General features: G+C 43.0%; 1 protein-coding gene across 1 annotated transcript in view; it reads right to left on the bottom strand.

Moving 5' to 3' along the window:
* SCAMP1 (secretory carrier membrane protein 1) overlaps positions 1-13,280 on the bottom strand; it is a 104,832-nt gene extending 91,552 nt beyond the window's left edge. The window contains exon 1 of the mRNA XM_082253347.1: positions 13,144-13,280. Coding sequence (XP_082109473.1) covers positions 13,144-13,200 — 57 coding nt within the window. The 5' untranslated portion in view covers positions 13,201-13,280. The remainder of the gene's footprint in view (positions 1-13,143) is intronic.
* Positions 13,281-14,288: the final 1,008 nt, after the last annotated feature.

The raw sequence follows: 14,288 nt of genomic DNA on the forward strand, positions 1-14,288 counted from the left end.
CATTTCAATGGCCCCTGTTCACATCTGAGTGTTTCGTCCCGTGAAGCAAAACGCCTGTAGCTCAAAAAAGTACAGGAGCTTCTTTTTGGGCTTTGGGCTGATCAAAGAGCTGTTCTGGTCCCATAGGAAAACGCCGTTATCGGTGTTTCGTGGGCGTTTTTAAAATACACAGGTGGTCTCCACCCCTTTTAACACACCCATTTTTTTTTTTTTTTTTAAAAGCCCAAAAAAGCTCCTAAAACTCCCTAAAAACGCTCATAAAACGCCCAACAAACGCCAGAGAAACGCCCAAAAAACGCCTACAAAAACGCCTGAAAACAATACGCTCCAGAAGGTGAACTTACCCTTTAAATGAGTTTGCATATTTTGATTGCCATCGAACGTGTTTGCAATCATTGCAGAGATTGTTTATCTAGTGAAAAATATACTGCGTTTCCTATGCCTTTTTGGCCTGTAGGGAGGGTTCTGGGTAGGACATGCCCGTCACCATAGGGGCGAGTGGTTACTGTAATGGTTACTTTAGCTACTAAGGGGTGGACTGACTCAGGGTTCAGAGGTCCTTGAAGTCTTCTGCTTACATGACCACTCTTATTTTACCCTTCCGGTTTAAGATATATACTTTGATATCCGAATCTTCCTACCTTTTTATTGTTATTGCACCTCTGATATATGAGCAATACTGTGCTATTGCTTTTTCTGTTATTAACCACTGTATATATACACGTCATTACTTTGACATTATATATTGTCGTTATGGCAGCAGTTTTTTTTTTTTTTTATACAGTGGTTGATCCTCTTTCACATAAAAGCAGTCCTGGTGGGAGGTTCACCACGGGATCACTTTTATAGGCTGCGGGAGAGGTGCCCCCCCAACGCTTCCTGGACATTTCCCCACTTACGGGAGTCGTCGGTAATGGGGGAAACCATCCGATCCCCTGGAGCGATGGGCAGGAAGTCGAGTAAGGGCAAGATAGTCCCCACTCAACTCTATGCCCTTGGAGGACCGCAGCAACGTCTGATGTCACTATCGCCCAACGGCCTTAAAGGGACGATTTTTTTTTTCTTTGTGGGGAAATGTAAAATCTGAGGTCTTTTTGACCCCAGATTTCACAATAAAGAGGACCTTTCATGCTTATTTCTACTACAAGGGATGTTTACATTAAGGATAGACTGATATGTTTTTTTCAGGGCCGATACCGATATATTGATCACAACATATCGGTATCGGCCGATATTTTCTACATCCTATGTCAGGGTCCGAGACTAGTCTTCTCCTCCTCCAACCATTAGGTGGCGATGTTCATGTAAGGGTAAAATGATATCACATAGCATAATTTCGTTTACAAATGTTATTGAATATGCCACTCACATGTGTACAAAAGATATAAGCAATTCCACATTAGCAGATCTGCTGGCAGATCAGTATTGCTCACCCACTTGCCGTAAGTGATACCCGGCTGATACCGCTCTGTCCGGCACCCACTCAATACTGCTTCGTCTCTCACCCACTTGCCATAAGTGACACCCGGGTGATACCGCTTCACCATGTGACCTCCGAGATCGTATGCCTGACATAGCGGTATCACCCAGGTGTCACTTACAGCAAGTGGGTGAGAGACGGAGCGGTATTGAGTGGATGCCGAACGGAGCAGTATCAGCCGGGTATCACTTACGGCAAGTGGGTGAGAGATACCGATCTGCCAGCAGATCTGCTAATGTGGAATTGCTTATATCTTTTGTACATATGCGAGTGGCATATTCAATAACATTTGTAAACGGAATTATCCTATGTGACATCATTTTACCCTTAGAGCCCATTCACACTAGCACGACTTGTGAGGCGACTTGTGTAGCCCCAGGTCGCTTGACATAACAAAAGCAATGTTAATCAATCAGTGCTGTCTTAATTGGCACTACTGAAGTGGCTCCGACTTCAGAAAAGGGTCCTGTACTACTTTGAGGCGACCTGTGATCCGACTGTCCCATATACTTCAATGGGAGTCGCCTCCTTATCTTAATTGAAGCGACTTGTTATCAGACTTTCCAGGAAGAAGAAAGAGATTAGCCAGGCATTCCCCACAGACAAAGTCGCCTGTCTCTTCACAAGTCTCTTCACAAGTCTCTTCACAAGTCTCTTCACAAGTCTCTTCACAAGTCTCTTCACAAGTCTCTTCACAAGTCTCTTCACAAGTCTCTTCACAAGTCACGGGGCGACTTTTTGGTCGTGGTAGTGTGAACCGGCTCTTACATGAGCAGTATCTGGAATATAGGTACTATCGGCCAGTTCTGGGGCCGATACAGATTCAAAAGTGAATACCGATAATTGGCTTTGGCGATAATCGGTTGATCCCTAGTTTACATTCCTTGTAATAGAAACAAAAGTGATTGAAAAAACAGGAGTACTGTCAGTCACAGCAAGGGAGCGGGTCACAGGAGGGAGCGGGTGGCAGGGCCGAAGCCTGCTCTGTGTGTCTCATGGACACACAGAGAAGGGCTCGAGTGTGAGTACGCATGAGTACCACCATAGCAAGCGGCTGGCTATGTCAGCACTTACCAGGGGGGAGGAGCCAGGACTGCTGGTAGGGGATTTGAGAAGAGGAGGATTGGGGCTACTTTGTGCAAAACCACTGCACTGTCTCCAAGACTGAGAATGGAGCGATCAAAGACCACAAATCACCTAATTATTGGTCTTCAGTGAGCAGAGAGCCAATTACTGTTAGTTACCTGCTTTCTGCTCTGCCCCACAGGCGCACACTAGAGTGCCAGGCTTTGCAGGGGATGGTAGCGGCTGGCTCAAGCACTCAGCAGCAAGCAGAGACTGACCCAGCTGTTACTCGGGCATCTGGATGGATCCCAACATTAGTCAGTCAACATTAGTCAGTCAGAGTCTGGACCAGCTGAGTGATGTCAGCCTGCTGTCACCTGAATACAGGTTCCAGGAGTGCAGAACTAAGTGCACTCCTGTAACCCACAGGAGAAGTATGGCCAAAAGAGCTTTGGCCATACCACTTCTACACCCAATCAGCACTGTCCAGACAGAGGGTCAGGGGATTTGCATACTGATAAGACAGTCAGTGCAGATTGAAAACTCTGTCTACAAGCTTTAAACAGACACTCATAGAAGTCACGGGGCTGCCATATACTGCTGATGAAAAAAAGGTATTGAGCAGTTTATATTTAGTGAAATAATTGCATTCCCATGTTCATTGTACTGTGAGAGACCAGCTATAGTGAATGCAGAGTCCTGGGTTTAGTAACACTTTAAACAGGATAAAGGTGCATTGTTGTCTGTGACTCAGTTTTGGGGCGCCCGGACCTTATTACTGTCACAGTCATGTCCCGGTTTTTGATTCTAGATTATGCAAATGTAGTTACGTTTTCAGTGAGCATAGCTTTAATAAAATCATGTCCAGATGTTGCCATTTTATTGCATACCATTTCTACTCTCCAAAGATAATCTACAATTTCTTGTATTTGCATTTTAAATGACATCACCTTTACTTTATCTATGAATACACACTGGCAATACTTCATGATTGTATGTGTTCAGTATTACCACACAGATAATAAAAAACATGACAGCGATTATTAATACAAGTGATCAGTATAGCTGGCAGAGTACACAGTTCCCAGCCTTTATCTACCTCTGATCAATATTACATACTAAAGCCATGAATCATTCCTGACCACAACACCATTATACTGTTCCTCCAGGGAATCTCCCAAATTAAATCACTGCACAATCTATACCAAAAGTCTGATTTATTGGAACAGCACCCCAAATTTAAGTGCCAACCTCTGGCTGCATTGCACAAGCCCCCATTTTCTTTGATTGATCTCCTACCTCCTTTTCAGGATGATTGCATTTTTTACATTACTGTGTATTAGGAAACACATGAAAAAATGCAAATAAGTCATTACATTGTGCCCACCACTGTGGCAGAGACTAATGAGAATGGTATAATATTCACTGTAAAACTGGCCCCAAATATTACAATACGATTGTACAACCTCACTTAGGTTTACCAGCAGCTATGCAGCATGAAGAGCAATCAAAACACGGCGTTTGGTAAATAGAAAGAAAATTGTACAATCATTTTGTAGAGCCCCGATGCCCAGCCTGTGGCCCTTTCTCACCAACTTTGCAGCCCGTGGTCTGTCTTTTACTGCTTACTCAGGCCAGCAAAGAAAAAATATTCTTTAAACTGGTTTCATATCTTTCACATTTAAGTTTACATTTTTCTGTGCGGTCCATCCAGTGTCGCTTTGTATGTTTGTATGTAAGTGTGTGATGTCAAAATATCAAGTAGTAATTGTGCATGTCGATGGTCTCTAACAATCTCTGGTAGCATGCCCATAGTCTCCTCTCTAACCATCTCTGGTAGCATGCCCATAGTCTCCTCTCTAACCATCTCTGGTAGCATGCCCATAGTCTCCTCTCTAACCATCTCTTGTAGCACGCCCATAGTCTCTAACCATCTGTTGTAGCATGCCCATAGTTTCCAACTATCTCTTGTAGCACGCCCATAGTCTCTAACCATCTCTTGTAGAACATCCATAGCCTCTTAACCATCTCTTGTAGCACATCCATACTCTCTAACCATCTCTTGTAGCATGCCCATAGTCTCCTCTCTAACAATCTTTTGTAGCACGCCCATAGTCTCTAACCATCTCCTGTAGCACGCCCATAGTCTCTAACCATCTCCTGTAGCACGCCCATAGTCTCTAACCATCTCCTGTAGCACGCCCATAGTCTCTAACCATCTCCTGTAGCACGCCCATAGTCTCTAACCATCTCCTGTAGCACGCCCATAGTCTCTAACCATCTCCTGTAGCACGCCCATAGTCTCTAACCATCTCCTGTAGCACGCCCATAGTCTCTAACCATCTCCTGTAGCACGCCCATAGTCTCTAACCATCTCCTGTAGCACGCCCATAGTCTCTAAACATCTCCTGTAGCACGCCCAAAGTCTCTAACCATCTCTTGCAGCACATCCATAGTCTCCAACCATCTGTTGTAGCACATCCTTAGTCTCCAACCATCTGTTGTAGCACATCCTTAGTCTCCAACCATCTCTTGTAGCATGCCCATAGGCTCTAACCATCTCTTGTAGCACGCTCATAGGCTCTAACCATCTGTTGTAGCACATCCATAGTCTCTAACCATCTCTTGTAGCAGGCTCATAGGCTCTAACCATCTCTTGTAGCACGCCCATAGGCTCTAACCATCTCTTGTAGCACGCCCATAGGCTCTAACCATCTCTAGTAGCACACCAATAGTCTGAAACTAACTCCTCTCGCATGTTTTCAGTCACTGACAGCATTCTGTAGCATTACATTCACTGATTATGAGAAGACCTTTGGCAATGTCAGGGGCTGCACATGAGGGTCCCTTTAACATGTACATTGACCACCATTGTTGTAATGTGTGTGTGTCAAGCTCCAGGAAATTGTCCCCCCCCCCCCCATGCAGTGGGGCTGTGCTCACACTTCTGAGTTAAATACTTATTTTGTTTAGGAGCACACAGAAAAGCTACACTTACCCAATCATTCGATCCTCTGGAAAACCACATTCCCCCCCATGTCCAGCGGTAGACTGTTCCTGCCGTCATGTCCAGAGCCAGTCTATGGGAGTGATGACGTCAGGAACAGTTCATTCATAAGACCGCTACCGTGGGGGGCAGGTGCAGCAGGAACCGGTCTTGTGCACGGAGGATTGGAGAATTGGCAGATTGGGCAAGTATCTGCAAATCCAGAGACAAAAACAAGTACAGCACAGCCTCACTGCATGGGAAAATAAAAATTTTGCTCGGAGTTCTAATAATGCAAAAAACGGAAAATGAATAACAAAAATGTAGTATATTGGAGAATATTAGTATAGAATATTAGTAGTATATTGGAGTAAATTAAGTCCTACTGATTTATATTCATGCATGAGTATCCCAGATGCACAGGCGTGGCTGCAAATAGCTAGATTTACTAAATGAAAAAATAAACTCTTCACTTTGTAAGGGAAGTTGCACTTTATAAAGGAATTTTGTAAATTGAAGAGATTAGGGAATTAGGTGAAGATGTGCTGGCTTCCAACATCCAAAAAAGTGGAAGCAAAAATGTAGTTTAATATTTATCTTGCATGTGATTGGGTATATTTTTGAAAATTCATAACACTCACTAAGCTGTGGGCTAATTCCCTTGCAAAGTGAACAGCCTATTTGCTTTTAGTAAATCCACCTCAAAGTATCCCTGAAAATTGTTCCAAAACGCAGTGTAAAAAGGAGCTGAACACTACAATCTACAACACGGTTTACTAGCAGTTACCAGCTTGGGGTACGAGTATCCCCCAGAAGTACTTGCATATATTTTTGTAACAGCAGAGAACAGCTGTGGCAGTGGGGAGTCAGAAACCCAATTCTGTTTCTTGGGTCCACTGAGTAAAAGGCTGTGGCAGGGGTAAGGCTACATTCTCACCGGTGATAAAGGCCGGTGCGAATTGTAGTGGCAGTTCCTCCTGCTCCTGTCAGCAGCTCTTAGCGGGTGGGTGTGACCCCCTTCACTACAATGACAGATCGCCGGCGGCCACATCTATTTGCAGCTGTCTGCACAGCCAGCAATGACCTGCGGTGATCGCTGCTGAAGGCATACAAAGGGTGTCTAGCAGCTGTGCAGCTGTGGCCACCGGCAACCTGTCTTTATACTGAACGAAGCTGCTAGCTGAACCTACCCGCTGAGATCCACAGGAGGAACTGCTGCTACAATTTGTACCAGCCTTAATCACTAGTGTATATTAGGGATCGACCGATTATCGGCAAAGCCGATATATCGAGGGCCGATATGCAATTTTCCTGATATATCTGAATCGGCCCCGGAGGTTACCGATATTTCGGATAGTGCATTTCCCGGAGGCATCAACCCGGTACCGACGTCCATAGCCGACATTCGGCTGTCTTGTAATGACAACCGATGTGGCTGAGAAGCCGCTCAGCAGTCATTACAAGGAGCGGGAGGAGACGGACGTCCCCCGCCCCCCTCCCTCCAGCCTTCCACGGCTCGCCCGGGTCTCCCGTCCCACCGGGAGACCCGGGCAACCAGCCTGCACGGCTGCCGAAGACCCGATCAAAGCCGCATTCGGCTCTGATCAGGTCTCCATGCAAAAAACCGGAAGTGATGTCATGAGTGACATCACTTCCGTGTACTGTCTGGCGCCAGATTAAAAAAAACATTACAGCATTCAAAAGAGCCAAACTTTTGAATGCTTTTAAGAGCAGAGGAGGGGTTTGGGGTCTTTTAGACCCCCAGATCCCTCCACAAAAGTACCTGTCAAATAAAATTTTTTTTTTTAAATGTACAAAAATATCGGCCAATACTGATATGCATTGGCCAAAGTATCGGTAGCGGCAACTAAAAAACGATATTGGTGGGTCACTAGTGTATATATAGCCTAAGTGTGCACCGACACTCATTTTATAAATACCAGGTGCCACCACCCCAATCAGTCCCCAGTGGAGTGATATGCCCTCCGTATATCTAAGAGAGGATACTGCCATTTGGAGGAGGAAGTGGCATAGGCCAGAGACAAAGTCCTGGCACCAGACTCAGCCTGATCCACCTCTCCTCAAGTTTGCACCAGCTACCAGTCCATTAAGGTGACTCCATCAGATGAGACCCCACTCCACACTCCACAGCATTGTTCCCAACCGCTACAATCTTTACAGACTACCAAAAGCCCTGCTAGGGCCCTCCCTTAACTACAACATACAAATGAGCCACCAGACTGTACCCTTGCACCATCTGCACACACTGGTCCCAAAATCCTAAAGTAGCCCCGGATCCAGGAAATCCAGTGTCTCAGGCCACACCCCATGCAGGCCATGGGATAACACTGGATATGCCACAGCAATATAGTTCACCTCAAAGTGTCCGCCACTCAAGACCCCTCCTTTATTACATTGATACCAATGCTGCGGCATTTTTTCCTCCCACTGACACAGCAGCATCTTTCTCTTTCCCAATCGGCACCACCGCCTATTCTGCCCTTGGCCCCACCCACATGGGGGGGGGGGGGTACAATTTACACAACCCAAGTGAAGAAAGGTTGGGAAGCATTGCTCTATGCCTAGAATGTTGGTCACATATAAAAAACAGAAGCATGTACATGTTTGAGCTAAGGATAGCAGCAGAAGTACCAGCACTCCCATCCATCTACTATATGCATAGAATGAAAAGCATCAAATTCACAGTCAATATGCATGACATAATATACAGGCTGTGTACAGTATGGAAACTGCAGATGTACATTCTGTGTGTACGTTATCAATGCTACACAGCATTATAGATCTATACACAGAGTACATGTCATATGCTGCACTGGCTGCGCACTGCCTTTACATGATCAATGTACAGGCTGTGTCTGTATACAATACACAGTATATACTGCAAAGACTATGTGCCTATAGAGTACATGGTAGATAATAGACAGGCTGGGTATGTATTGATTATGAAGGTTGGAAGGAGATATGATATAGTACATGGTGTTCTGTAGGTGGGTTTGCATGGTATAGAATGTTTAGGTGGGATATATACAGATTACATGGCATAGAATGTATAGGTCAGGAATGTATATAGTACATGGTACGGTTGGATATATGATATTATATATATATATATATATATATATATATATATATACACATACACACACACACATACATACATAAATACATATACAACCACGATATAGTATAGAATGTATGAGCTGGGTATGCATATATTATGATATAGATCGGGTATATACAGATTACATGGTATGGAATGTATAGGCTGGGTATGTATTGAGCACATAAAGTGTATGGGTTGGAAATAAAATACACTGTATATAATGTATAGGCTGGGGTGTGGAGAACATGGTATGGCATAGGTTGGGTTGGGTGTATACAGTAAATTGTATAGGATTGGCATATGTATACAGTACAAAGTGTGGAATCTATATGATGGAGATATGTATACAATATACAGGATTGAATGTATGGGATGGGAATATGTATACTGTATGGAACGTAGAGGATGGGGATATGTATACAGTACACAGTAAGGAATGTATAAGTTGGGTGTATACAATATGGAATGTATAGGATAGAGGAATGTACACTGTACACCAAATGGAATATATAGAATGGAGTGCACCATATGGAACGTATAGGATGGAGGTATACATACACACTGCACAGTATGAAATGTATAGGTTGGGTGCATACAGTACACAGTATGGAATATAAAGAGTATGGAATGTACAGGTTGGAGGTATGCATACACTATGGAATGTATTGGCTGGAGGCTTGTACACAGTATGAAGTGTACAGGATGGAGGCAAGTATACAGTACACAGTATGGAATATATAGGCTGGACGTATGTATACGGCATGGGATGTATAGAACCGAGGTATGTATACAGTACACAGTATGGAATGTATATGATAAAAGAATGTATACAGTACGGAAAGTATACAGTGTACAGTATACACTATGGAATGTATAGGATGGTGCTATGGATACAGTACACAGTATGGAACATATATGCTAGGTGTACACAGTATGGAATGTACAGGTTGAGTCTATACAGTACACCGTATGGAATGTATAGGGTGGAGTAATGTATATAGTACACCATGTGGTAAGTATAGGCTGGGTATACACAGTATGGAATGTATAGGTTGGGTGTATACAGTACACAGTATAGAATGTATAGACTGAATGTATATTTTAAGTATGGAATATATAAGCTATGTGTACACAGTATGGAATGTATAGGGTTGAGTTATGTATACAGTACACAGTATGGAATGTATACAAAATGGAATGTATAGGATGGAGGGATGTATACAGTACACAGTATGGCTTTATAGGTTGGGTTTACACAGTATGGAATGTATACATTGTGTTTATACCGTATGGAATGTATAGGATGGAGAAATGTATACAGTACACAGTGTGGAATGTATAGCTTAGGTGTATACAGTATGTAATGTAAAGGGTGGATGAATGTACACAGTATGGAATGAATAGGATGGAGGCATGTATACAGTATGGAATGTATAGGATGGAGGAAAGTATACAGTACACGGTATGGCATGTATACAGTATTGAATGTATAGGATAGAGGAATGTATACAGCATGGAATGTCAAGGATGGAAGAATGTACACAGTATAGAATGTATAGTTTAGGTGTATACAGCATGGAATGTATAGAATGGACAAATGTATACAGTACGGAATGTATAGGTTGGTTGTATACAGTATGGAATGTATAGGATGGAGGAATGAATACAGTACACAGAATGGAATGTATAGGGCAAGTGAATACAGTATGGAATGTAAAGGATGGAGGAATGTATATAGTACACAGTATGGAATGTATAGGATAGGTGTATACAGCATGGAATTTATAGGATGTAGGAATGCATACAGTATTGAACGTATAGGTTGGGCGTATACCATATAGAATGTATAGGTTGGGTGTATATACAATATGGAATGTAAAGAATGGAGGTATAGAGTACACAGTATGTAATGTATAGGATGGAGGAATGTATACAGTACACGGTATGGAATGTAAAGTTTAGGAGTATGGAATGTATAAGATGGAGGAATTATACAGTATACCATATAGAAGGTATAGGTTGGTTGTATACAGCAAGGAATTTATAGGAGGGAGGACTGTATACTGTACACAGTATGGAATGCATAAGATGGAGGAATGTACACAGTATGGAAAGTATAGGATTGGTGTATACATTACAGAATGTAAAGGATGGAGGAATGCATGGAGTACACAGTATGGGATGTATAGGTTGGGTGTATAGGATGGAGGAACGTATACAGCAAAGAATGTATAGAAGGGAGGATTGTATACCGTACACAGTATGGAACGTAAAGTTTAGGAGAATGGAATGTATAAAATGGAGGAATGTATACAGTACACAGTATGGAAAGTATAGGTTTGGTGTATACACAGTATGCAATGTATAGTTTGGGTGTATACAGTATGGAATGTATATGGAGGAATGTATGCAGTACACCTTATGGAATGTATAGGTTAGGTGTACACAGTAAGAAATGTATAGGATGGAGGAATGCATAGGCTGGGTGTATAGAGTATGGGATGGGAAAAAAAAACGAAGGACTGTACAGTACACCATTTGGAATGTATAGGTTAGGTGTATACAGCATGGAATGTATAGGATGGAGGAATGTATACAGTACAAATTATGGAATGTATAGGTTGGGCATATACAGTATGGAATGTATAGGATGGAGGAAGGTATACAGAATTGAATGTAAAGGAAGGAGGAATGTATTCAGAACAAAGTATGGGAGGAATAGGTTGGGTGTGAACAGTATGGAATGTATAGGTTGGGTGCATACAGTATGGAATGTATAGGATGGAGAATTGTATACAGTACACAGTATGGAATGAATAGGATGGGTGTATACAGTATGGGATTTATAGGATGGAGGATTGCATATAGGGCACAGTATAGAATGTATAGGTTGAGTGTATACAGTATGGGATGGAGGATTGTACACAGTATGGAATGCATAGGTTGGGTGTATACAGTATGGGATGGAGGATTATACAGTATGGAATGTATTGGATGGGTGTATACAGTATGGAATGTATAGGATGGGTATATACAGTATGGAAGGAGGATTGTACACAGTATGAAATGTAAAGGTTGGGTGTATACAGTTTGAAATGTATAGGGTGGGCATATACAGTGTGAAATGTATAGGATGGGTGTATACAGTGTGGAATGTATAGGATGGAGATGTATATCGAGTGCATACCGTATGGAAAAGTATAGGTTGGGTGCATACCGTATGGAATGTATAGGTTGGAGGATTGTATACAGTACACAGTATGGAATGTATAGATTGGTTATATACAGTATTGAATTTATATGATGGAGGATTGTATACAGTGCACATTATGGAATGAATAGAATGGGTGTATACAGTATGGAATGTATAGGTTTGTTGTGTACAGCATGGAATGTATAGGATGGAGGATTGTATACAGTACACAGTATGGGATGTATAAGATGAATGGAGGACTGTATACAGCACACAGTGTGGAACGTATAGGTTGGTTGTATACAGTATGTAATGTATAGGATGGAGGAGTGTAAACAGCACAAAGCATGGAATGTATAGGTTGGTTGTATACAGCATGGAATGTATAGGATGGAGGATTGTATACAGTACACATTATGGAATGTATAGGATGGATGTATACAGCATGGAATGTATAGGATGGAGGATTGAGTACAGTACACATGATGGAATGTATAGGATGGGTGTATACAGCATGGACTGTATAGGTTGGTTGTATACCGCATGGAATGTATGTATAGAATGTATAAGTTGGGTGTATACAGTATGTGATGAGTATTGTATAGATTGCACAGTATGGAATGTATAGGCTGGTTGGATACAGTATGGTATGGGTATTGTATACAGTGCACAGTATGGAATGTATAGGTTGTGTGTATACATTATGGAATGTATAGGATGGAGGATTGTATACAGCACACAGTATGGAATGTATAGGATGTAGGAATGTATATAGTGCACATTATGGGATGTATACAGTATGGGATGAGTATTGTATACAGTGCACAAAATGGAATGTATAGGCTGGGTGTATACAGTATGGAATGGAGTATTGTACACAGTGCACAGTATGGAATGTATAGGTTGGGTGTATACAGTATGGGTTGAGTATTGTATACAGTGCACAGTATGGGATGTATAGGTTGGGTGTATACAGTATGGGTTGAGTATTGTATACAGTGCACAGTATGGGATGTATAGGATGGGTGTATACAGTATGGAATGGAGTATTGTATACAGTGCACAGTATGGGATGTATAGGTTGGGTGTATACAGTATGGGATGAGTATTGTATACAGTGCACAGTATGGGATGTATAGGATGGGTGTATACAGTATGGGATGAGTATTGTATACAGTGCACAGTATGGGAAGTATAGGTAGGGTGTATACAGTATGGGATGTATAGGATGGAGGAATGCATAGAGTATACAGAGCAGCGCCCAGGCGGATTCTCACCCCTCCTCCCCGGTTCACCTTAAACGGGTTGTTCAGGTCAGGATCTGCGAACGGGTTGCTGTCGAAATCGGACATGATGCTGACAGGTTACAGGCAGCTCGCCGGGCTCCCACCCGCACGAACCGCTAGCCCTAGCCGAAGAAATGGCCGTCCCGGATATGACGTCACCGCCTCAACCCGACTGCAAACGTAGCCGGTGGAGACAGGGTGAGGATTCCTGGAGAGACTTCACTTCCTGCCTGAGCTCTCCATCTCTCCCTTCATACTGCACCGGTGTACGGGGACATGGCTGAGTCCGGCTGTCTCTGTGTGCCTGCCCCTCTCCCACTGTATAGAGAGCAGCACACCTCTCAATAGGGAACACACTCCTCCATAGGGAACACACTTCTCCATAGGGAACACTCTGCTCTATAGTTTGCACACTCCTCCATAGGGAACACACTTCTCCATAGGGAACACTCTGCTCTATAGTTAGCACACTCCTCTATAGGGAACACACTTCTCCATAGGGAACACTCTGCTATATAGTGAGCACACTCCTCTATAGGGAACACATTTCTCCATAGGGAACACTCGGCTATATAGTGATCACACTCCTCTATAGGGAACACACTTCTCCATAGGGAACACTCTGCTCTATAGTTAGCACACTCCTCTATAGGGAACACACTCCTCCATAGGGAACACTTTGCTATATAGTGAGCACACTCCTCTATAGGGAACACACTTCTCCATAGGGAACACTCTGCTCTATAGTTAGCACACTCCTCTATAAGGAACACACTTCTCCATAGGGAACACTCTGCTATATAGTGATCACACTCCTCTATAGGGAACACACTTCTCCATAGGGAACACTTTGCTATATAGTGATCACACTCCTCTATAGGGAACACACTTCTCCATAGGGAACACTCTGCTATATAGTGAGCACACTCCTCTATAGGGAACACACTTCTCCATAGGGAACACTTTGCTATATAGTGATCACACTCCTCTATAGGGAACACACTTCTCCATAGGGAACACTCTGCTATATAGTGAGCACACTCCTCTATAGGGAACACATTTCTCCATAGGGAACACTCGGCTATATAGTGATCACACTCCTCTATAGGGAACACACTTCTCCATAGGGAACACTCTGCTCTATAGTTAGCACA

Source organism: Pelophylax lessonae (assembly GCF_965119305.1).
Source record: "Pelophylax lessonae genome assembly, chromosome: 1".
NCBI lineage: Eukaryota > Metazoa > Chordata > Amphibia > Anura > Ranidae > Pelophylax > Pelophylax lessonae.